The sequence below is a fragment of the Aotus nancymaae genome, unplaced genomic scaffold (assembly GCF_030222135.1).
Source record: "Aotus nancymaae isolate 86718 unplaced genomic scaffold, 86718_ANA_hifiasm-v0.15.2.pri h1tg000117l, whole genome shotgun sequence".
NCBI lineage: Eukaryota > Metazoa > Chordata > Mammalia > Primates > Aotidae > Aotus > Aotus nancymaae.
The window spans coordinates 6,495,872-6,522,770 of record NW_026988532.1 but is presented as its reverse complement, the minus strand read 5'-3'; the positions used below and the strand labels follow the sequence as shown (position 1 = coordinate 6,522,770).

The 26,899-nt window shown below is 37.2% G+C and overlaps 1 protein-coding gene across 6 annotated transcripts in view; it reads right to left on the bottom strand.

The window, feature by feature from the left end:
* The window catches only part of NTNG1 (netrin G1), a 357,410-nt gene that overhangs the window by 155,412 nt on the left and 175,099 nt on the right, over positions 1–26,899 (bottom strand). For all 6 annotated transcript variants that reach the window (XM_021667520.2, XM_064371094.1, XM_021667519.2 and 3 more), the window contains exon 3: positions 16,803–17,443. In XM_021667520.2, the coding sequence (XP_021523195.1) occupies positions 16,803–17,443 (641 nt within the window). The remainder of the gene's footprint in view (positions 1–16,802; positions 17,444–26,899) is intronic.

Below are 26,899 nucleotides of genomic sequence, written 5' to 3'. Positions count from 1 at the left end.
GTTTTCTCTTTGTGTTTTATTTTTTAAAAAATGTTTTGACCTTGGTTGCTGCCTCTAAGTACAGAACCCTATTATTCTCTGTGCTTATGCTATTGGTGAGTTTTCCAGCTGAGCTGGGAAACTCATTAAAGAGTCAAACCACTGTTCTATAATACCAATCCTGAAAGCATTCAGGATTAGATGCTGTGTGAGAATACTTTCTAGGTATTCTGGTGTCCTTCAGAAATACTGGAACTGCAATTGGTAAAGATAATAATTGTTATTTGTTTATTTCTAAAGAAATATTTATACTTGGATGGTCATTTTAAGATGTAAAATAGCAATTTTGTGTAGTTGTAGATCACCTATAGGTCAATTTACTCATACATTCACTAACAAATACTTACTATCCCTGAATGTCCTCTCTACAATTTTTAAGTTAAAATATGAGCTCAATGTAGGCTCATAGAGATAACTTTTGCAATTCCTAAAATATTATTAAGGATACCATCACCCCTCTGGTTCCTGAGTATGAAAAATTTAATCAAACTTTATAGATTCATATATCTCCCTCTTCTATCCTTCACTACTCTTGCCCTTGGGCCTTTGCAAGAGGAGTCATTGCTCTGCACCCTGACTTTACAGAGGCTCATACGTCAAAAAGAGGAAATCACAGTTTCTTTCTTTCTGTTATTACATTTTTTTTTTTGAAAGTTTGGTAACAGATTTAGCAGATACAAGTATGGGAGTGGGACTTGAACATGAAACTCAACCTCTCTCCTTCAACCCCTGGACTTTTCCAATCTCTGCTGGAAGACGCAGGGCCCGGCAAACTCCAGGAATTGGGGATGGGAGAAGGGAGGTGAGAAGAAAAACTTAAGCTCGTGTTTGTTTCTTGTGGTTATTGTTTGGCGTTTTGGTTTTCAAAAACATTAGGCACCCCAAAGCCTCCAAAGTAGATGTCTAGGCAGACAGATTACTTACATAACTGTGTATCTTCCCTCCCCTCAGGTTGGGTGGTATCGTTTTGGCTTGATTGTGTAGGACTTTTAAGACATTCCTCATTGAATTGTTAGTATTTTTTTGTGTAATTTCTTTAGAGACGGTAATATATATCCTTAATGTTCCATCATTTAGTTATAGTTAATATTCTACTATTTCACGTTAAATGCAAGAACTTAAACCACAGAGGTCCCCTCTTTCTATGCTTTATGCTGTGGTTGTTCTATATATTACACCTATATACATTATAAACCTCAAAATAACATGTCATAATTTTTGCTTTAAATAGTAATCTGTATTTTAAAGAAAGAATTAGGAAGATAGTCTTTTAGATTTACCCTTATGTTTTCAATTTCCAGTATTCTTCGTTGCTTCCTGAAATTCTAAATTTTCATTGATATCATTCTTTTTGGCCTGATAGGCTGCTGATGAATTCTCTTATTTTCATTTATCTGAAAATACATTTAATGAGCTTTCGTTTGTAAAAGATAATTTCACTGGATATATAATCCTGGGTTGACAGTTTTGTTTTGCTTTGTGTTTTTCTCTTAGCACTCTAAAGATAGTTCCATCGGCTCACATCTTGATTGTTTCTGAAGAGCATTTCACAGTCATTTAAATTGTTTTTTGCATATATGTAATTCCCTTTTTTATTCCCTTACTGCTTTCAAAATTTTCACTTTATTGTTGGATTTCAGTGGTTTGCATATTATATGCCTGGGGTCTGCTTGATATGCATCGTGCTTAGGGTTCACTGTATCTTTGTGTGTCTGGAAAAACTTTTAACATTGCTTCCTCAAATATTTTTGCTGCTCCATTCCCTCTTGTATCTCTTTTTGGAACACCTATTTCATATACATTGGACCTTCTGATATTGGTCCCATGGTCTCTGAGGCTTGGTTCATTTTTTTCTACCTTCTTTCTTGCTATTCATCATGTTGGCTACTTTCTACAGACCTGTCTTCAAGTTCACCAATTCTTCTGTCATCTCCCATCTACTGTTAAATACATCCAATGAAATTTGTTTTAAAAGTAAATTGTTTTAGTACTAAGATTTCCATATGGTTACTTTTATATAATTCCTATTTCCCTACAGATATTTTATATTTTCATGTTTTAAAATCATACCTTCTTCATCCATGAGCATAGAAGTTGCTTTAAAATCTTTGTTTGCTAATTCTAACATCTGGACCATGTTGAGTTTGGTCTTACCATCTTTCTTCTAGAATGTGAGTCATCTTTTTTATGTTTTATTTCTTGAGTAATTTTGGATTGTATCTGGATGTTACAAATGATACTTTTGAGAGACTCTAGATTCCGTTGTATTCTCCTGAAGAATATTGACTTCGTTTTGTTTAGTAGGCAGGGAATGTAGCAAAATCCAAACTGAACACTCTGTCTCTTCTGCAATAGCAGCTGAAATTTCAGTTCAGTTATTTCAGCTTTAGCTAGGCTTTTGGGAGACTGGTTCATATATTGACAATTGAGGGATTTGCCAGAAATTTAGGCAGAGTTTATACACAGTATTTGGAGTTCCTCCCTTTTGGCTCTTTCTTTTTCATATTTTTTGCTTCACATTTTGGTTGCCCCAGCTGTTCTCTGGTTTTCAAGGCAGTATGAAATAGGATTTTCCATCTGGGTTTTAATTGCACCTCCCTTTCCCCATTATACATGGCACAGACTTAGGCCTACAGGACCTTAGAGAAAAGCAGAAAAAAGGAAACTCATCCAATACCTTTCCTTTCTTTTTTTTTTTTCTTTAGAGACGAAGTTTCACTCTTGTTACCCAGGCTGGAGTGCAATGGTGCAATCTCGGCTCACCGCAACCTCCGCCTCCTGAGTTCAGGCAATTCTCCTGCCTCAGCCTCCTGAGTAGCCGGGATTACAGGCAAACGCCACCACGCCCAGCTAATTTTTTGTATTTTTAGTAGAGACGGGGTTTCACCATGTTGACCAGGATGGTCTCGATCTCTTGACCTCGTGATCCACCCGCCCTTTCCTTTCTTTGAAGTATCATCTCCCCTTTAGTATCTGCCTGTGTCTGGTCATTCTTCAGGGCCTTCAAATAAATGTTTTGATATTTAGTTCAGAGTTTGTAGTTGTGCACAGAAGAGTCAGTAGGATAGGACATGCTTGGCTACCAGAAGAACCCTTGGTGTAATTTTGGGAGGTGCTTAGAACCACCTGGAAATCCTGAAGCAAAGAAGGGAATCATGGAAGAGGATAAATTTCCTGACTTGGCCTCCTAGGTGCTTGCCTGGGTAAGTTTCCATCCCAAGTTCATGTAGATCTAGTTACTGCTTATGAGTCTTGGGTCAAGCACGTAGCTTGTACCCTCCTTTAGCTCAGACTTGCAGCAGCAGACCTAATTGGAGTGATATAATGGCCCCTTTTGCCATACTACAGGGAGTGAGCCATGGGGCCCTGGATGGAAACACGAGCCAATGAGTAGTGTGGTTCAGTTTATATTTTTATATATATTTAGGCATATGGTACGTGGGCTCATATTTTAATTTTTTCCCCAAACTTGCAAATGTTAGGGGCAAACCTACTCTATTATTAAAACCTACTTTTCACATTTACTTCTTCCTTTCTACATCCACAGTCCTGATGTTTCATGAAGGTTATTGCAACAGTCAATTAAGACCTTCTTCCAAACCATTTTACGCACAGATAGTAACACAATCTTTTAAATTTTTTTCTAACATTGGCATCCTCCCCAACAGAGACCATTTTACAAGGACCCATAGTGGTTCCAGTTGCTTACTATAGTATAAAATCAAAACTCGATCTGATATTAAAGATCTTCCACTACTATTATGATATCTGCCCTTTAAGCTGCCTTCCTCTCTGTGCTTCTTCTCTCCTCTACACAGGAAATGTTCTTTGATTAGTTAAATTCTTAAATTCTGACCAAATTCTTTCTTTAAAACTTATTTTCTGTTGCTTCAAAGAGCTTCACATCCTATTTCCTCCAACTAGACCCCTCACTGTGAAGCCCCTTACAAACTCAGAAACCTGCTGAACATCTTCCTCCATCTCGAAACCAAGAATAACATTAAAAGTGGGAAAAGACTAGAACATTTCATAAGGACAGAGAAGAAAGACACATGGATATATTCCAGAGTTTTTGTGTTTTACTTTGTTGAGTCCCGGGGTATTGCTTGTGGTTTGTTTATTTATTTATTTTTGAGACGGAGTCTCACTCTGTCGTCAGGCTGGAGTGCAGTGGAGTGATCTCGGCTCACCGCAACCTCCACCTCCCGGGTTCAAGTGATTCTCCTGCCTCAGCCTCCCGAGTAGCTGGGACTACAGGCATTCACCACAATGCCCAGCTAACTTTTGTATTTTTAGTAGAGATGCAGTTTCACTATGTTGGTCAGGATGGGCTCGATCTCTTGACCTCGTGATTCCTCTGCCTCAGCCTCCCAAAGTGCTCGGATTACAGGCATGAGCCACTGTACCAGACCTTACTTTTATTTTGTTAAAATACACATAATACATAATTTACTATTTTAATCATTAATGTTCAGTTTTGTGGCATTAAACATATTCACATTGTTGTGCAACCATCATCATCACTCATCTACAGAACTTTTTTATCTTTCCCAACTGAAACTTTGTGCCCATTACAAATGAACTAAAGTTGTTAATTTTGATGAAGTTCAACCTGCCCATTTTTTCTTTTGTTGACTATGCTTTTGATGTTATATCCAATAAATTATTGCCAGATTCAATGTCATGACGTTTTCTTCCTCTGTTTTTTCCTAAACAATGCCCCTAGCCCCTGGCAGTCACAATTACACTTTATGTCTCTGAATTTGGTTACTCTAGGACACTCATATAAGTTGCATATCATGCAATATTTGTCCTTTTGTGATGGCTTATTTCACTTAGCATAATGCCTTTAAGGTTCATCCATGTTGTGGTATGTGTCAAAATTTCTTTCCTTTTTATGGTTGAATAAAATTCCACTATATCTATATACCACCTTTTGGTTTTCCACTGATCCATCGATGGATAATTGGGTGGCTTCCACCTTTGACTACTGCAAACCATGCTGCTATGAACAGAGATATACAAATATCTGTTCAAGCTTCTGCTTAAACTTCTTTTGGATATATACCCAGAATGAAATTGCTGGATCATATGGCAATTTTATGTTTAGTTTCTTGAGTAATCTCCACACTGTTTTCCACAGTGGCTACACCATTTCACCAGTACAGCACAAAGGCTCTGATTTTCTCATAACCTTGCCAAAGTATTATTTTATTTTTTTGAATAATAATCATTCTGATGGGTGTGAAGTGGTATTTCATTGTGGTTTTGACTTGCATATCCCTAATTACTAATGATTTTGAGCATCTTTTCCTGTGTTTATTGAACATTTTTATATCTTCTTTAGAGAAATGTCTATTTAAGTACTTTGCTAATGTTTTAATTAGGTTTTTGCTGTTGTTGAATTGTAAGAGTTATTTATACATTCTGGATAAAAATCCCTTATCAAATATATGATTCACAAATATTTTCACCCATTCTGTGGGTTGCTTTTTCATTTTGTTGATAGTGTCTTTAGATGCATTAAGGTTGTTAATTTTTATAAAGTTCTACCTACCCATTTCTTTTATTGCACTTTTGATGTTATATCCAATAAATTATTGCCAGATTCAATGTCATGAAGTTTTCTTCCTTTTTTTTCTTTTTTTTAAACAGTTTCATAGTTTTAGCTCTTACATTTATTTAGGTCTTTGATGCATTTTGAATTAATTTTTGTATATGGTATAAGGTAAGGGTGCAAATTCCGTTTTTGGTTTGTTTTTCTTGCATGTGGATATCCAGTTTTCTAACATAATTTGTTGAAAAGACTGTCTTTTCCTCACCCAATGGTCTTGGCAATGTTGTTGAAAACCACTTGACTATATATGTGAGGGTTTATTTTGGGACTGTCTATTCTATTTATTTGGTTTACGTGTCTGTCTTTATGTCAGTATTGCACAGTTTTGACTACTGTGACTTTGTAGAATGTTTTGAAATTGAAAACAAAAACAACAACATAAAAACCCCAGTGGGACCACTAACTTTATCCTTCTTTGTTCAAGGTTATTTTGGCTATTTCCAGGTACCTTAAAATTCCATATGAATTTTAGGATGGATTTTCCTATTTCTCAAAACATCATCCTTAGGATTTTGATACAGACTGTATTAAATCTGTAGATAGCTTTGGGTGGTACTGACATCTTAACAACATTGACTTTGAATCCATGAACACAGAATGTCTTCCCATTTATTTGTGTTTTCTTTAATTTATTTCAGCATCATTTTGTAGTTTTTAGTGTACAAGGCTTTTGGACTCTTGGTTCAGTTTATTCCTAACCAATTTCCTTTCGGATCGATCATTGTTAGTGTACAGAAGCATAACTGATGTTCGTGTGTTGTTTTTGTATGCTGCAACTTTGCCAAATTTTAACTTTATTTTTAAAACTATTTTCTCTGATGATACAGTCAATGAATAAATGACTTAATAGAATAAAATGAAATGAATAAAATGAAAAAAATGAAAAGATAGAAAATCACATCTAATTAGATAAAAATTACTCACAATTCCACCATTAGCTAGCTATATTTCTGTTGTCTCATTCTCTCTTTTCTCCTCCTTCTCATAATTAGCCTCATACTGTTAATATTTTTAATCCTATTTTGCCACTTAAGAGTATATAATAACTTGAATTCTTTTCATAAAGACATATGTTCATAAAAGGTTCAGCAGATACCTTTTATGGTTCAGTTGAGTTTGGTCACTGCCTGTTTCCACGTCTTCTCAGATCAACCTCTTTGAAACCCCAGCTTTGAACCTATCAATATTTAAAGGCATCATTTGCAAGTTGTAAGGTTTTTAAAAAGCATTTTAAAACTCCTTGGTTACTAAAGTCAAGGAGCAAACATCATTCAAAGACAACTTTGGTACATATAGTGACATTTAGTGCGATTTTACTAAATATTGCTTGAGAAGAGAGCAGTTCATTACTTTTCATGGACTTCTCATCCAGGAAAGGAATTAAGGGTCACAATTTCTGATCTTAAAAGGACCAAACAAATAAAAAAAGAAACTGTGTGTGTTTAAGTGGGGTGGTATTCACTTATCCCGAGTACATATATTACTCTATTATCTGAAGTAGATAAATTTTATTCTTTAAGTTTGGACTACTGGTTAAAGCCTGAAGCTTTGCAATCTGGTTTATTGGATGAAGAGGCATAACCAAAAACAATGGGCTAAGCTCCAATTCCCTTGCAGTCTTGTGTGGGGAATACGTAGAGGTGGCTATAGCAAATCTAATGAGAAGAACATCATCAGAATGGTCCTTTACATGATGCTTAGAAGGATATTCTGTGATCATTCTCTCATTCCATCAATAAATATTCATTGAACTCTTAAAATGTGCCAGGTCCAGTTCTAGGCACAGAAAGCAGATCAGTAAGTAAAATAAAAGTTCCATCTGGGTCTAAATTCTAGTTATGCAACAGTGTTGTCCTTGACTAATTCATTTAACCATTCTGTTTCACATCAGAAAAACGACGAGTTAGATTAAATTATTTTTATGGTTTTTTTTTTAGTTCTAAAAGAAATGATTTTGCAATGCTAGGACTCTATGTGGCATACACTCTATACAAATCCAATACAGGAGTTCATGGTGCTGTCTCCTTCTAACCAGCCAAATCTCTGACCTCTTACACTCCCCTCGCCCGTCATCTCTTGGCCCACCCTCCCCCATCTGTTCCCTGTTCCCAGCAGCACTGGAGTATCTATAATTACACAAAGATGTCACCAATATGTTGTAACAGCTTTGCTTCTCTGATATTCTGGTAGCACCAAATAAGTAAAAGCAGCTAGGATGAAAACACAATTCCTAGACAAGGTGATATCCCTTAGCTGTATACAATGTTTAGTTTTAATGGGCTCTAATTTGATATTCATTAACAGTCCTAATGAGCAAAAGAAAGGCAAGATTCATTTAACTAAAATTAGCTTGTGGTTTCAAGAATATCCTCCAAAGCAAATGAAAAAAAAAAAGAATATACTAAATACTGGTTAATCTTATTTTTCTTTAAATACATGATTTTAGCTCATTGCTGTAATTACCGAGTTTGAGGCGCTTACATATGGGAGGAATAGAAATCCTTTAGCATCTCTATTTATCTACAAAACGCACCAGATTGTACCACTTGGCATTTCATTTTTCACATCTTTGCTGACTCTTCCATCACAATTTCTCTAGCTTAAAAACAAAACAAATCTATTCCAGTACAGTACTTAATTTCCTATAATTCTTAAAGAAAGATGCATAGTACTCTACGGTTCAAAAAATAAGAGCGGCAGTTAAAAAAAAAGAAAGAAAGATACTCTCCATCAAGATTCGTCTTTCTCTAAGATAGTCTCACTTTTTCACCCAATGTAGCAATAAGATAGGAAGGATGATAACTAAAGTTAGAACTTGGGAAAAATCAATCTGTTCTTAGCACTACAAATAGTTTAAACACACACACACACACACACGCACGCACACACACACACGAGGTTTTCATGTATTTCCATCAGTCTTACAAAGAGTCCAACAATGTTGGAGCTTGAAAACACCTTGTTACCCTTACATGAGTTATATAAATATTAGTTGTTTAGGGGTACTAATAGATATTTTTTGACTAAATAAGTTCTAGAGGCTCTGTCTTCAACAAAATAGAAATGTTTCTTTAATATAGGCTACCTCGAGGACTTTAATATACAAATATACATTGTGATTCTCCTCGAAGGAAGTATTGTGCACTTCCCAAATGTATTTGACCATCCTGGACTTTATTTGAAGGGTACATTCTGACAAACACTAAGCTAGTATAACAATCTCATTTTGTAGATGAGGAGACTCTGATTATGATAGCTGTGACTTGTTCTAAGCTTGCAAAGAATTATTAGCACAACCAGGGTGAGAATCTATTTCTCTTGACTCTTAGCCAATGTTTCCTTCTAAAATGAGACAGATAATGATTTTAAAATCCTAATGACTTGTCCTCTACCCTCTCAATATTTTTCTAGCACAATATCAGTTGTCTTAGGTACCAGTCACAATGCAAGAAAAAGCCAATGTAGTAACTGTGCTACTTATATAATACTCTGAACGAGTGGGTTTGTGAGGCTCCTGTGTCACATATTTAAAGTCTTTCTATCCATTTTTTAAAATGCTTTTCAAGGAGAGTTCGGAAACAAATTTATATGCCAACATAAGTAATTTTCAAATTTTTCTTTCCACTTTGCTATTGATTAACCTTGTTTAGACATAGCTTTCCTATCTATAAAAGGGAGGTAGAAATAACAACCATGAGTTTCTATTCAGTGCAGTCATTTTCTGGTTGAACTAATATACTTAGTTCTAAAAAGTGACTTACTCAATTGAAAATATCTACCCATATTGCAACAGAATCAATATATCAATCCATACAATCAAATTACTGTGATAAAACTCATGACATTAACACATTTGTTCTTGTATTTATTTGGAGAATGCATGAAAATTGTCTCTTTACTGAATCATTGATCACATAGGTAACTGAAAACTCTTACACTAAGTTTCAAACAATGGCCAACATCTCCAATATGTTAACAAAAAACTCTGATCCTAGGGGCAGAAAGACAGTGATATATTCCAAAGATGCAGACCACAGATTTAGGATAAAAAGCTGCAGAAGGTGGTGTATTCCTGCCTCCCATTGTTTGGGCATTCAGATGTAGCTGGAATGTAGCTTCCCTTACAAATGCTAAGTTAATGAGTGAGAAAATTATTTCATTTTTTCATTTTGGGTATTTTGCTTAAATATCCTTATGTTTCTTACAAAAGAGACATCTTTCCTTTAATGACCCACGAGCTGAAAAAGTCTACAGCACTAGAGAATTAAGGATAAAGAAACAAGCTCCTAAGCTGGATTGTTTTTCTGCATGCTAATGAATTTCATAATTTAAATGGAGGAATTAGTAGATACATTCTCTCCTTATAATGGTACAAACCTCAGAGGAAAATGAGCTACTTATGCATATATTCTCTTTATAATTCAAGACCTTCTAAAGGATTTTAAAAATATGCTCCAAATCAAAATGGCCCTCAGTCGTCCACTTAAAATGGGTGCATACCATAAAGTCTCTATTCTAAGTGTTTCTAAGAGTTAAGTAGCAATGTTTTATGTTGGTTTTTAATTTTTAATTATGATTACTATGTTTTTCATTTGAATACTCTTATTTACTAGACTTTATCCTGCCTTTTAAAAGGAGAGTAAATTAAATTTTAGATAGTTACATGGTTTAATATCCATTTAGCTTGAAAAAAAAAGACCTGGTAGAGAGAATAATTGATTGTGAATTGATGAAACTTTGCTATATGAAAGAGGCAGCAAACTTATTCACCATAGTTCCAGAAGAGAGAACGTGGACTTATTTAACTTACATGGAAGTTAAAAGGAAAAACATATTGCCCTCACTTGAAGTAAGAACTGGCTTAAAATAAGCTAAGGTAGTTGGCCATTTCCAAGATTAATATCCATGACTTGTTTTAGTTTTTGATGACGCCCATTAGTTGAAAGCAGGTGTACATGCTAAAAGTTTATAAAGAAATATGGGAGAAAAATTAATATTGAGAAAATTTAGCTCATTTATTTTTGTCTCCTCACAGAAAAATAAGAAGTTATCATCACAATTTGATTTTAATAGTAAAACACATAGACTTAACACAATGTGACAAATGAGCCCAACCACACATTTAAAAGTTGAGAAAAATGAAGAAGTTAGAGTTCAGATAAACACAGAGCAGCGTGGTGTAATGAAATACTGAGCCAAAAGCCATGGAGAGTGTGACTCCCAGAACATTCTAAGATGGGCAGAGTCACAAGATGTATTGATTCATTGTGGCTATTTAAAGATGGCTTCTTTGGGAATTTTTTGGGTCTTCTATGTATACTGAGATGACTTCTGCTGGTATGACTGTAAGAGCATAATGTTTGGAAAAAGCCTAAGGTTTGTAGTAAAAAACCTGATTTTGTCACTTTATTATGTGTGACATTAGAAAAAAAGGCAGGGCACTTCTCTGGTCCTCAGTTTTCTTCTCTGTAAAATGGGGTTAATCAAAACCTACCTCACAAGTCACCTGTACAGAATAAAGGAAATAAGGCACCTGACAAGAATTTTTGTAAACTAAATGCTATATAAATGTAAAGGACTATTACTTAAATATGAGTGGGGACAATTAGAATGACCTTAACTCATTTGCTTCTCTTCGAATTTTCTCAGATTATTTCTCGATTTCCTTCAGAAATTACTTTTTATGTAGTATTCCACCGGATTCTGTAAATGTTCTACAATTGTCACTTATAACTATGAGCAAATAAAAATCCTCAGCGTCTTCGCCTCTCCAAACCTCAACCATCACACATAAGGTAATAATTTTCAAACCTATTCTTGGACATGCTAAACCTCCATAAAGAGAAGATGGTAAGGCATCTTCAGGACTCTTAACTGCATCTATTTCTTACTGCTTGGAGTTCCTTAACATTGTGCTGTTTTTAGGTAGAATTTGTCTGCCTAGAATATCCATTCTCTCCTGGCTGCTTGGCACAATAAAACCCATATTTCAAGACATCCTACCTGTCACATCTTTGTCAAAGGTTTTGCTAGTCTTTCCAGATTACATTAGTAGCTTCTTCTTTGCTACCATAGCACTTTGAATATTCACACAGTAAAAGCACTTAACCCATATTATCATCATTTTTTTTTTGTTATTTATTCTGCGTTCCTTCTGAATATCAGCTCCTCAAGAGCGGAGACTATACTTGGTGCATCTTCACCTGTCCACCATCAAAGCCAGCATCTCTTTCAGAGTGCAGGATAAGTATTTATTGATGACAGAAAGCAGGAAGGTGTTACAAAAAGCAGAATCTGTTGAGTGGCAGTAAAGCCCAACCTCAATAATTGCGACTAATTGGAAAAGAATAAAGGGTAGGCTCAATGCTTAGAAAGTGTTTTGTGGGATGCCTCTTACGTAAGAGGTAAAAAGTAAATACTTCAGATTTATTTCAGTTGTGGCTAGGAAAAAGACTTAGAAACCTTCAGAATAACTGATAAGCCTTTTCTAGTTAGCAAATCACTTCTGTGGTTGCACAATTTTTCCAACAATTTAAAAAGTGCTCTACTGCTTTTATACTTTTGAATTTCCCCACGTGTTCTTGCTTACATTACATCTTTTGGCACTAACCCCCTTTGGAAGCTGTGCTTCAAGAAGATGAATGTCAGCTTCGCCTAGTTCTAATTACAGCAAATACAAAGGCAGTGACACTCAAACAGTAAGGGTTTACGAATAGAAGCTGTACTCCTGAGAGTGCTATAGGGGCTCTGCCTCACTCCAGGCACCCAATCATAGTGGCTCCAGCCCTGGCCTTTGCAGGTCCTGGGATTAGGCAGGGAGAGTGTGATTCAGAGCGGGGGCGGTCATGAAGTGAAGATGGCACCAAAAAGTTTGTTGAAGTGAAACTTCTGTGTTAATATTCCAACGCTCCTTTCTTGGAGGTAAAGAATAGAGGTAGAAAAGGGAAAAAATAATGTTCACTATTATGACAGTCAACTACCTATAATGGAGCCTGAGTAGGCACTGCAAGTGGTAAGGATGTGTAATGACCATTGAGAAAAAATGACTGATGATTATCTTTAGAAGTATTTTGTTAAAAGGCAAATGATGAAGATGTTGATGGGAGTTTTCCAGGCCATTTTCTTCAAGTTCTTACTGTTAAAATAGAATTTCCATCGTATTCTGGCTAAAATCAGTAACTTTATATGTGGCTGATAGCATATCTTGAAAATAAATGAGCACATTACTAAAGATTCATTTGTCTTTCAGATTTATAAATTATTACATTAAATCACATTACTTCCTTGAAACTGTTTACCTGAAAGAAACAATAAATAATGTTGGGTTTATATTCCATAAAAATCTATACAGCTGACAAATACAGTGTTCATTTTTTCAATTATTTTAATTATGGAAAGCCTAGAAGGAAACAAAATACTTAAAAATCAAAGCTTCCAATGTGTAACTAAGAAAACATTTTGGACATTATTTATATTTAACAGCTTTTGAGTTTAACCCCGTCTGTATAAAAAGATGTTCAGAACGAACATCTACTTTTAATTTCTCTTCTCGCCCCTCATCTGAGTAGATTTTATTTATGCATTAGACGACCTTTTTGGCCATTAGAACCATCTTGCTTCAGCAGTTAATTAACATAAGTACCATAATTTAATATAGTTAATGCTACTTGATGCCCTTTAATGTACCTTCCATTAGTGATATTATTGTAGTATTACCCTGTAAATTAAAATGAGATCAAGACTAAGAGAGTCACTCTTTAATTAAGGTACTGGCACATTGCACTCGTCTATTATTCACTGGAGAAAATCACCCTGATTTACTGAAGCAGGACATCCATAAGTCAGAATTAGTCCATGTAGATTATTAGGTTTATTGAACAATGTAAGTACTATGAAGCTGCTGAAATTGCCAACGGCCATGGTTCCTTTTTTTCCTTCATTATCTTAATAAATACACCAGGAGAGGGAGTAAATGGAAGCAAAATAAATATGTGGCAAAAAAAGAATAAATTTTTTATGATGAGATTACAGTTTTTTTCTTGATAGGTATCCAATGTATCACGCCAAAAAAAGCATAAATGCTACAAAATTCTAACGTCAATCAAAACACTATTTTTCCATCAAACAACACTAGCTAGTATAAAACATACACATGCACAAAGAAATAGAGAATTGGATTTCACAAGCTCAGTAATCTCAAGCAAAGATCAACAATTTTTTCTCTCACAGTTTAAGATTTCAAGGTAAAAAAAAAATTCTATATTCTCTGTCCCCTATACTATGGATGTTTACATCTGGTCTCCATTCTACTTTCCCAAAATAACTCATGTCAATTTCCACATTATGGTGGGGGTGGGGATAGAAGTAACAAGTAGACAAATATCATTATCATGATCAGATATAGACCTGTAAAGGCATGTTAAATGCTGCAATCATGTCATGGGATGGTGGGGGCGGGTGCAGGGAACAAGAACTTCAGTTGTACTTTGAACAGTGTACATTTATGATAGTCTTGAAAGGGAACCTTCAGAACTTTCTTTTAGAGATCATCAATTAATATTTAATCCTTCTATAGATGATTTGTTATATAAGAGAAAGACAATCTAGAACATTAATCTTACTGAAACTTTCAAGGGCAAAATAATTAGATCAGCTTCTATGCTGAAAGGCCCCTGAACCAGGCTGTAGCTCAACATTTCCCTTCAGTGGCTCCAACATCAGCAGATCTTCTTTATATAACTTAAAAGCTGGAGACACGCCCGAGCCATCAGACCTTACTTCTTTAGTCCCTCCCCTAAGACTAAAAATACTCCAGCCATCTGGTGCCTAGTGCAGTACATGCCAGCATCAGTTCTGCCCTGAGGATTTGGACAAAGTCTGGAGGTGACAGAAGAAGACCTTATGGAAGGGGCTTCACCTCTACTGGACCTTTCTTGTTTGCCCAGCTGCTTCTCTTCAGCTTACAGTTGACTGGTGAACAGGAAAAGACAGTGGAGCTGAGTCCAGAGAAGGAGGGAGGAGTCCTCCCAACTCCTCAGAACCACTGAAATGCAGTTGGAGGACACGACTAGGTTGGGAGATGGAAGAAATGTGACGGATCTGAAGGAATCTACATTTCCAACCTGTCACCTTCAGGAGATGGCATGTTTGACAGCAGTGGAGAATGCATAAAAATGCCTGTAGCTTTCAAGTTTATTTTACGCTTTCCTTTAAGTTATTAGAGGAAACAAAATGATTGCTAATAACAAAAATAAGCACCGGAAATGGTTTTTTCCCAACCAAAATGCTTCAGAAGATCACCTTTTTTGCAAGTGGCAAATAAGAGTATTTGGGGAAGTGGAGCTATAGGAATTTGGGCTCGGATTAAGGATTTCTTAAACTATAAGAAAATTGACCTAGATGAATCTGCGGAGTGATGTAGATTACATCAGGATTAAAATTCAAATCTTAGTTTATGAATTGTTTACCATTGTTCATGTAGATGAATTGAATATTTGTCATTCCATTGTGGCAAGCTGTTATTAATAATATCAATTTCAACTATTTTCACATATCATACGTCCCCAAGAATAAGATCCTGGAAATACACAGTCTTTTGCTAAAATGTTCCTGATTATAATGGCTGTGTATTGTTATAAATAGCAAATTCATGTTTAAGACAACAGCTCCATATTGCCTTGTCACATATCCTGCTAATAATACATGAACTATCCACTACGCCTTAGAACTCACAAGTTCAATATTATTCTGCTTTAAAGATATATTCATTATATACCACCAAGAGCTTGGTAAAAGGCTTTAAGAGAAGCTTCACAGATAAAGGCTCTTGATTCTTCCATGAGGAACATGAAGCTAGAAAAAGCTAAGAGTAGACGGCCACCAGTGTCTGCTACTTTTCCACAACTGAGACTCTGAAACCTTTGACATCACACTACAGTCAAGCCCACCGTTCCATGCTGTGTTCCCATATGGCCTTTATCTTGACAGCAGTGACCTCTTCCTTCTTCCAGCACACATACGGAAGACAATCTCTGACAGACCAGAAAGTCTCAACACTTGTCCAGTTTCTGAGAACTGGGCTGCCTAAAGGATGCTTGAAGCCAATAAATTGAATCAATCCTGCCTTATCTGTTTGAAATTTATTATTAAATAATTAAACCTACATGACATATACTATTTATATTCTTATTCTCATATATTTCAATTTAAAGATATCTTGGCCTTTTTTTCCAGGCATTTATTTCTTTGCTCGCCTTTCCCTTTGTTTCCATTTGCTAGATATTCCGCTCTTACCTTTATTCTTTCCACTCACTGTCTCATGCTTCCATTCCCCTCAGGTGGTCATTTTGATAATATACCACACTTAAAAAGCTGGTTGAAAATCTCTATGTGGTGGTTCTGGTTCTCATTATTGAAGTTTTTCATTTAAACATCTTCAAAACTCTCAGAAACTTGCTCAATTCTGTCTCTGACATATTATCAAAACCACAGCTATCCCTGACTGTGTTTAATTAATGTGTTTAAACTCTGGTCCATTTGTGATTGATCTACAAGATGAAGGGACCCCAACTCAGGTCTCTATTTTAAATGCTAGTATATCTTTCTGACATAATAACATCTAAAAACCTGAAAAGTAGAGCTTGTCCCAATTTAACAAGTTTCCTAGATGCTTTTGATTCTGGTTTAATAAATTTAAAGAAATAAAACTCTAATTTCCAAACTGTTTGTGCAATACAACAAAACAAATTGATTGGTGAACCCTGTTGAATCCCTGTTTTGCATTTGTAAACTATGATATTGCATTTCTAGTTTTCAGTTCCTTATAGGGCAAATGGCTTTGCTTTCCCTGGCTTCGTTGCCTTAAAGACCTAAAGGGTCTCCCAACCTAGGGAGTTACTTTTTAAAATTCACTTTTATTTAAATTCTGAAGAATCATGTCATGTTCAATGACAGCAAGTTTGAGATTACAAATTACTGCTGAGGATGAAGGGTCTCAGAACTTCAGAACCTACTTATAAACTGGTGTTCCTAAAGAAAATGTTGCAGTAGAAATTGACAAATGTTACTTAAGAGCTGTGAGACTGATATTCTGGCATTTTCTTTGGTCACACCCATCCCCATTAAAGGCAGACAGATTTTCTCTTACCTTCCTCGCACCTTTATGTCTGAGATCGCGTAAAAGTAGCGTGCCAAGTGTAGCTCATCTACAAATATTTCCCCAACGGCTGGTCTTAGCAGCCTTATCCTCAGGTCTGTGACTGTAAAGAAATCTCTGAGTTTCTTGGTTGTATCCAGCTGTCCGTAGAGGGAAGCCATATTGCGTAGGCGAGGTCCAGCAAAAAACGCAAACCTGTCTTTGATTTCAAAGTGGATTATTTTGCTATTTGTTGTATACCCTGTTGAGTACTCTTCTGTGCAAATGATTTCTAAGACCGTATGCTGTGATAAATCCTTCACGGATTTAGGATCCATGTGAAAAGCATCTAAGCAGTCTGTGGCATAATACTGATAGGGCTGCCATGTTCGTCCATAATCGAGAGACTTCTCCAGGATCATTTGGTCTGGACGCCCCGATTCAAAGGTAATAACTATGTTGTCTGTTAGCTCAATGGTTTTGCTCCAAGACAGAGTGATGTTAACCTGGAGAGGCTTGGGATACTCCTTCCAAGTGGCAGACTGCCAAAATGTGGAGGGATGTCTTCCTTCAAAATCAAACATCAGCTCAGGGGGGTGTGCCAGCTCAGGGGTACTCGCATCACACTCATTATTGCACATGTAGGGATTGCCCTATGGAAGAAGAACAAAAGAGGGTGCATCAAAACACTGGTTTCCCACAAGTCTTGCCATATTGCTGTGACTCAGTAAGAGGCTAGAAAAGGAAAAAAAAAAAAAAAAAAAGAACAAAAAGAAAAAACCAAAAAGCAAAATCTGTTTTCAGTAATCATTTTTATTTGCCCTCGCTGGATTCTCCTCTTTAATAGCTTAAAAAAAGCAATATGGTAATTTTCTTGTCTTGTTTCCTTCCATGTGCTTTAAGAAATGGAAACAGTTTATTTATCCCATATGTGTTAGACCCATAATGTGGTCACAGAAGCACGAAGACACTGAGCAACTGTCTAACAGCTCTAATACCTCCGCTTCCTCTTAGAAAGATGCTATAGAAAAGCAAGGGAAATTCCTCCCTGCCTGAAGGACAGTCCTTAAGAGTACACTTCTTTAAAAAGTCACTTTTCAAGCAAAGCTTTAGAATCAGCCATGAACCACAGATACCTGCGTTCTGTGGGGGAGACAATACTCCCACACAACGTTCAGCTTTTTTTTTTTTTTGGCTTTCCCTGGAATTCATCATACTTAACTGGGTCCTTGATTCACAATGTCTGGTTTTAAAACATTTACTTTGCTCACCACAAATTATTAAAATGTGTTACCCTAAAGGCTCTGGGGCTTGGTCCAGATATCTGCCATCCTGTTAGGTAAAGATAAAAGGGTTGTTCAGCGAAGTCTTGGGGCTGGGAGTGTGCTCCAAGTTATCAGGACAAGAAAAGCTGCTACTCAATTAGGAGGCGGTTGCACATCAAACCACAGCCACTTGATGCGTTTGTTACTCTGGGCCAGCCCATAGGCAGTTCTCCATGGGTGTTAGTTATTGCTATTCTCCCTTTAATGAACGCTGCTTCCTTCACAGCCATTCAGACAAGAAGCTAGAAAGAAATCTCCTAGTTATATTAGAATGAGTTATGACAACACTGCTTATGCTGCACTAAATGGTTGCTCTCAGCTTTCATCAGTAGATTCTATGGCAAATGACAAGTTACCAGATTTTTGTTGATTTCATTTTTAAGAAAACAAGTAGTACCATTTGCACTCAACTATTCAGGTGTTTCTTTCTTATTCTGTACTCAGTTATTATGACCATGGCTGGGTGAAAAGAACTGATCCTCTGACATTGTCCTTAGGTTTCCTTTTGTAATTACAATTAGGTTTCTTGGTGGTTTTTTTTTTTTTTTTTTTTTTTTTTGTCATGAACTGTGAGCTTTTCATCATACCTGTAGGATACAAGAGCTAGATCTCAGACAATGAATTTACACTTTAGACACTGACACTCAGTTACTGGCTGACTCCTATGAAATATAAGATGAACGTGGGAGAATTGCTTTGGTCTCCCTAGAGGCAACTTCCTCCTACCTAGTCAGCTAATACTCTCACTCTCTCTCTCCCATTAATGTAACTGAATCCTGAAGTTGGCAACAGGTTTTGGAGACTCAAGTACAATTGTGATAGGGCAGGAGAAAGGAGAGAAGGTACATTATTTGAGGAACAGAACTGTTTTAAAAATACACTCAAGGAATCAGTGATAATGAAAATGTTTCTGTACTTCTCTCTCGAATTTCAATTCCCTAGTCCTGATCACAGCGTCTGTGGCACTATATTTATAGTATCCCCTTCAAAATGAGCCAAGGGAGGGGGGAAATAAGTTTCTGTTCCAGGTGGAATAAATCACCAAATTTATTATTATTTAAATTCTCTTAAGCATGCCAGAGAGTCAAATGCAAAGCTCTGCAAACTGGCAAAGGCTTTTTATGGAGGGCTATAAATATTGTGGAATCTGTCAGGATTTATAAATTCTAAATATATGTAAATGCACATTTTACAGGAAGAGGTCAGATTTACACAAATCACACCTTCATTTGAAATTTACTGAAAAAATATGGTCACTTCAAAATCTGTCAGCATGTAGCCATCTGCGCAATCATTAACTTGGAGGCTACCATCTTCCTCCTGACAAAAGCGTCTTTATCTGAGGTCAGGGGTATGGAAACAAGGGGAAAGAGCCGTGTTTCTTTCTGCGGGATCCACCAAAGTGAGTTATCAGATGTTTGTAGTAAGTTGTGTTGAAAGATAACATTTGTTTACTTTCAGCATAGGTGTGCAGAGATTCTCAGATAGGGATATGGCGCTGGGACCACAAGAGAGGACACATTAGGCTGCTTCTGGAAATTGGTCAATACTAACAAACGTATCTTATAAAATATGCTTGAAGAAATCTACGTAAAAGGCTCTCATGCCTATACTCAGTAAAAGGTATTGCCAATAACCACCATTTAGTTAGCACTTGTGTGCTGGACACTACATACATTTTCCTGGGTAATCCTTTCCATCCCTACCTAGAGAAGAGGAAATTGAGACATAGACGTGTTAAGTAATTTGCCCAAGGTCACACAATAAAGTCAGTAAGAGTCAGAGAGGAGGCTGGTGCCTCTTACCCCTTCCCTGGTTTGTTGAATTCCCAAGTCAATGGAGTTCCCTCTGTTGTAGCCCAGTCGTAGAAACAGGATTGGCTAGTAGAAAGGAAATGTCTAAGATCAAATGAGTTTGGGAAGCACAGCCTAATCTTCTTGTCTTGGAGAGTCCTAATGAACATTTTCATAATCTGAGATATCCTGAAATTAAGAATCCTGTTTAGCTTCACATAACACCTAGTTTCACAGACTTATGTAACCATGGAGTCTCTGTGTGGTTTAGTAACTCCTGTTCATATTCTACAGAAATCATGTCCTGGAGGGCATCCTTAGAGATTCTCTGCTTTATATCACTCTTGATATTGTAAACATGTGGAGGTCAAACATCACTGCAGTTTTAGTCCTTTAATGAAGGCATGGCTATGGAAAGCACTAGGTCTCTTCTCAGTGGGCATCCTTCCCTTGAGGCTCAGTGGATCAGCCAGCTTAGGGCAAATGTCTACATTTATATCAAGTTATTCATTGCTTCGCACGGATCTGGTGCTTTAGGCACCTAAAAAAATGAGAGTAAAGATTCATACATGCAACAATTATTTATTGATTGCCATATTTAAGTCACTCAGCTTGGCTCTCAGGATACAGCAGTAGACAAATCCAAGTCCTTGCTTCCTGTGGCACTTCCATCCTAGTTGGAGGAGATGCACTAAACAAACAAACATAATCTGTTACAATGTTATACGGTGGTGACTGGTATGGAGAAAACAAAGCCAGCTAAAGGAGGCAGTGGTATTGGGGGAGGAACAGTGATTGTAATTTTATTTCGGGAAGTCAGAGAAGGTCTCCCTGATAACATGACATTTGAGCTGATTGAGAACACTTCCCAATTTATACTGGAGATGATCAGACGAGGTTGACCAGAATGACAGTTTCGTCCTTCATTTGACTCTACTTCTAGTGATATTTTCAGCAGCATAACAATTTATTGAAATCAATGGGTAAACAAATCATTTCAAATGAGAATCTACACCAAATGACTGTAGACACCAAAGGGGGAAACAATCAATTGGATTGTTCTATTTCATAGCACTCATGCTCTTTTAGGAGATTAGTGATTTGATGGCTTTTAATATAACTTACTGAGATATGATGACATTGAGAGAAAATTAACAGAGGAAGCAGGAAAAAAACAAAAGATTTCATCTTGGTCCCCTGCACTTCAGGTGAGAGAAAGGAAAAAAGAAGAAGAAAGGTGAAGAAGCCATAAATCTTATCATTCCCCAAAGAAAAAGCTGGAGGAGAGATTGCAGGCTGAAATATTTAGTGTAAATATTTCACGTGGGTGTGATCTGTAATACTGTTGTTACAGAGAATTATCAATATGAAAACAATTCCTGTTAAAGGGATTAGTTTAATTAGATTTTCAACTACTTCAACCCCACCCTAATCCTCTTTAATAACATCAACAATGAAATTTATATAAGAAAAAGCAACTTTTCCCTACTTACAAAAACAAAGAACACTTCTTCCTGCTATATCTAACAGATTCAGGCATCAGAAAGTGTAAGTAATTATTTTGTGGCCAGCAGGCAGCCTTAAATAGATCTTAATTGAAGTTCGACAAGCAACATATCCTTAGCTGATTGTCTGGACAAAGAAGAAAATATTTATGCCTATGCTGATAATATTTACACCACTAACAAATGCCTAAATAATTAAACAGATATTGCTGCTAAATATTTTTATAACAATTAGAAGAAGATTGTGATGTTTAATTTCATTTTTAAAATGTTAATATTTTACCTCTGGGAGAATGGTAGTTCTTAATTAGCAATTTGTAGCCAAAGTGGAATATTGTTATTCTTCCTTAATATGCTTTCAGAATTTAGAGAGATAAATACAATCTGAGGCATGCTTTTACTGTTTCTATTGATGGAAGGTGCCTTCCTTCCTTCTGGCAAAGTGACACTTTGAAAAGAACATCCTTGCACCTAGGATCTGCTAAGCCCTTGAGAGTTATATATTTTTAAAAAATCTCATGTAAGCAGTATTAAGGTAACACTTGGGGTTGCTATCATTTTGACTTTGCCCTTCCAAGCTTTACCTACGGGCAAACTATTGGGAACAACAGTTGAAAATGAAGAGAATTCTTATGGGAGATTTGCTAATGAACTGTAAGCTACGTGCCAAGCAGGCATGTACGCCAGTGGTTGTGAGACACGTTTGGGTTAACACTGAAACGAATCGTGAAAAAAGAATGAGACGGAGATGTCCTGCACCCATTTGCATCTGGCTCATCCTTGCTTGTTTTATTGGTGACAGTCAAAAAAGACACAAAGGCAAGAAGCAGCATTCCGGAATGGCACTCCCAACCTGTTCCTGCTGTGACTCTGAAACAGATACCATTAGGGTTTTTCCAATGCAAGGCCTTTAAAAGAGTGCAGAAATCGGTTGCAGAGCCTACTATTCATTCCTCAGAGATTGGAACCATGAGCACCACACTTTCACTGAAAGGCTGGGGCATCGTCTAGACAGGTTCTGGGAGGCTACTGATTGACTCCTTTATATCAGAGGTATAATTTTGGGTGGAGGGACTCCCCCTCCCAGTTCTTCTTCCCACTTCCTGGCCATTCTTCCTTGCCTCAAGTCCTTCTGCTCCCAAATTTTTGCTTGGCTATAGCATGGGAAGGCCCCTTTTTTATGACTTTTTGAAGATACTTTGACTATTCTGAGTCTGGGAGCTGATGTTCACAAGTCATGCTGAGGTGCCCCCTTCCGGTCTTATAGCTTAGTTACTGGCACTGGGGAGAAGCAGAGACAAGTCAGTACCAGAGGTAAGCACAATCTAAGATAGGGGACATCTCTTTCCGATTCAGAAGCTTGAAAGATAAAGAACAGCACCACAAACATACTAACAAGCCCTGATAAGCACAGTTCTAGAGACAGACTGTATATCTTCACACAGGAAGGTCCACAAGGCCTTATGTTTCCAGTTGCCCACTGGCCCTCAGGACAAAAAGGGGAGTTATCTCTACAAATGGCCGAGTAGTGCAATCTCATTTTGTAAGCTTCTTTGTTAACTGGTATGCTGGGTACCAATGTGTGGTAGGCATACAGCAACAGCACACAGTAGTCCCCCTTTATCCTCTGGGATATGTTCCAAGACCCCCATTGGATGCCTGCAAGTGAGGATAGTAGCAAATCCGATTGCTATCAGTCAAAACGTTTCTGTTCATGTTTTCCACTCACAAATGTAATACTTCTGCCCTCTTAACTAAGCACTTACCACACACTGTGGCCATAACTTTTGCAGTTTGAAGTGTGACAGCAACACCAGCGCAAATTTTTCTTTTTTGCAATTTCACAGATAGAAGATTTGTTCTTACCATAGCTCTTAGCAACCTCAATGTGATTTTTTTTCTTTCCTTATTAAGTTGAGAACTTTTACCTTTTCACTTAAAGAAAGCACTTTATAGCTTCTCTTTGGCATATCCAAATTGCAAACATCACCACTCCTGTGTCTTGGGCTCATTATTAAATAAAATAAGGGTTCTGTGAACACAAGCACTGTGATACTATGACAATGAATCTGATAACTGAGATGGCTACTGATTAGCAGGTGGGTAACATCTACAGTGTCAGTGTAGAGATTCTGGACAAAAAGATGGTTCAAATCCCAGGATGGACAGGGTGAGGTGGTGTGAGATTTTATCAAGCTACTTAGAGAGGCGAACAATTTAAAACGTATGAATTATTTCTGGAATTTTCCATTTAATATTTTCAGACTGTAGGATACCTGAAATTATGGGAATTACAACTGTGGATAAAGTGGGACTACTACATCCTAAATACTATGAGACTATCCCAACATTAGGTATTCTGAAACTGTTGTGGCAAAAGCACCTATGTATCTGTCAGAATGGGAATCTCAAATTTCAGTTTGGGAAATATGGCCACCCTAAGAATGGTAGAGGATAAAGAGTTTTGTTTTTGTATAACTCTCGAGTTAAAAACTAACTGCTCCATTTTCTAATGGAACCCTTTGTTCATCACAGAGATTCCCCGCTGGCATAGATAGCAGCTTAGGGCCTGATTGAAGTTGCAGCTTGTTTCAATCTGCTCCCTGACAGTACTAACACCTTGTGGACTTTTTCACTCAGGAATAAAGACGGAGGGCTTAACCTTTCTGCAACAAGAATACTGGAAACCCTATCACAGATTATGGGCCATAATAGACACCTGTGTAAATCCCCACAGAGGATTATGGTTGGAATTTTCAAACTGGTGAAGGCTGATAGGTCAAGAAGACCAAGTTTTTAAGAAGGAGCCAAAAAATTTCCCAAGCCACAAGCCACAAGCCACAAAAATAGACTCCTATATAGCAATGCCAGTTATTACTTTGCATGTACTGGACAAGAAATAAATACCAACAGAATCAAGTGGAGTTGAAAGTGAATATCTGCAGAAAAGCTGTGAACTAAGGTGACATTATTGCAAGCGGCAGGAAGCTTTAAAGAAAAAATATTTTTAAAAAAAATCACTAATAAGGCTTTGATAGAATATTTCACCTTATAAATGGCTTGAATTAGATCAGAGCACAGATTTTAAAAATGTTAATTACCAAAAAGCTTGAGTAAGCTGTTAGCATTTAAGTTAATACAACTTGAGAAAAACAAGGGAAGTTAAAATATCATGGAGGTGGGAAGGTTCCGAGTCCTGATTCCATCAGGTATCATGAGAGATAGTCTGAGCATTTCGAATCCTGAAAGCTCTTATTTGATGTTCAAAAACTTTTTTTCTTCTCCGCATGAGTATGCAAGTCCAAGACCCATTTGAAGTCCATGTATTGAAAGGCCACCAGTTTTAAGAGACTATGTTAAGACCAAAAGCTTTCTATGCTGAAGTGATCGCTTGATCCTGAGAGGCAGGCAGGACCTTCCTACCTGGTGCTTTCAGCAGCGACTGGCTTTTGGCAGGTCTATCCTGCTTTTTCAGATTCCTTACTTCTTTCAAAATCCTATTTTCCAAATTCATTAGCTATTTATTGGCTATCTACTATGTTGAAAACATCATGAAGAACACAACAAAATACAAGATATCTGCAGATTAGTGTGGAGATTAAATGTATACAGGCAACCACCACGTGGTTCTCAGATGGGTTGCTCATGTGCCCAGAGTATTAGGTGTCCTTGAGGGTAAACTGAGTCATCAGCAACACGGTGCCATTTCCTGGAGCATCAGTTTTATCTCTTGGTACATAATTAAATGTGATTTTATAGTTTAAAGAAACATATTTTATGGAGTAAAATGCAAAAACAATTTGCAAGCATTTGTAGGGAAAAAACCCACAAAGACATTTCATGTTTGGGGCAGATTTGGAGGTATGCGCTCAAACCCAATTAAAGAGAGTATAAAGAAGGAAAGACAAGTCTGGGAGGCTTGAGGATAATTTACTCTATCCCACCACCCTCCTGAATTTTCTACTTCATCCAAACCAGCATGGGGTGCTCCAAGCAAAACTAGTCATGTTAAGTTTAAGAACTGTGAGTTTCACCATCTCGACATCAAATTCCTGGTGGAAAAATATTTGCTTCACTCCACCCACGGCTATGTGGGTAGTGTCTCCATACTTAGCACTTCCAGGTAGAAGATAGCACCTGGAACACTAATTGATTTTTTTAGAAATATATGTTAGCCAGGCACGATGGCTCATGCCTGTAATCCCAGTACTTTGGGAGGCTGAGGCAGATGAATAACCTGAGATCGGGAGTTTGAGACCAGCCTAAACAACATGGAGAAACCCTGTCTCTACTAAAAATACAAAAATTAGCTGAGTGTGGTGGTGCATGCCTGTAATCCCAGCTACTCGGGAGGCTAAGGCAGGAGAATTGCTTGAACCTGGGAGGTGGAGGTTGTGGTGAGCCGAGATTGTGCGATTGCACTCCAGCCTGGGCAACTGGAGCAAAACAAGAGCAAAACTCCATCTCAAAGAAAAAAATAAAAAGAAATATATTTTATTCTCATGCTAACAGCATCTGGTGTGCATCAGAATCACCTGGGGCATAAGTACAATGTTGCTTCCTGGGCCCCAGCTTCAGAAATTCTAAATTTTTAGTTCTGAGTACAGGCACAGGAACTGGTATTTTTAAGCAAGCACTCACAACCTGGGAATTAGGAAAATACCTGTTTATTAATGACATCTTAATTTTTGTGACTTTCCTGAAAAAAGAAGTGGACTTTTGTCGATCTCCAGCTTCCAAGAAAGTGTTCCAGAACCTGAAAGAGTACTTTATCTATACTCCTATCTTTTATTCATTCATTCATTCAATAAATAGTTATTGGATATGACAGACACTGAGCTGTATTCTGGGTATAGTGTGGTAAACTAAACAACTGAGTCCCTACATAGACTAAGTTTACAGGTTGGTTGGAAAGGCAGCCCCTACAAAAGCAAACAATTATATAATTACATATGAACTGCAAAAGGAAATCACAGAGTTTTGTGAAAGGAAAATAAATTGAGAACCAAAAAGTAAAAAAGGATATACCTCGGGACTCGAGGCTGGGAGGGAGAGCATTCTTTGCAAAGGGAGTAACAAATGCCAGGCCCTAACTAAGGTAGAACTTGGGGTTTTATAGGAAGTGATACAAAGTGATTGCTACTGGAGTGTAATAAACTAGAGGGAAGTGAAGGGGATGAGGCTGGGGAAGAAGGCACAGAGGAGATCATGCATGAGCCTGAGGGCTAGATAGACTATGTGACATGGAAGAACTGACATGCTGTAAGGAGAGGCCTGCCACAATTTGATTTACATTTTTAATGTTCTTTGTGCCTTCCATGTGGATAATGGATCCTAAGCGGATAGGGAGCAGAAGCAGAGCAACCCACAGGAGGTTTACTAGAGTCACTGAATGAGGCGTGATGGTGGCTTGATCCAGGGTGGGAGGGGTGGAAATGGACAGAAGAGGATGGACGGAAGGTATATTTTAAAGGACAATCAGTACA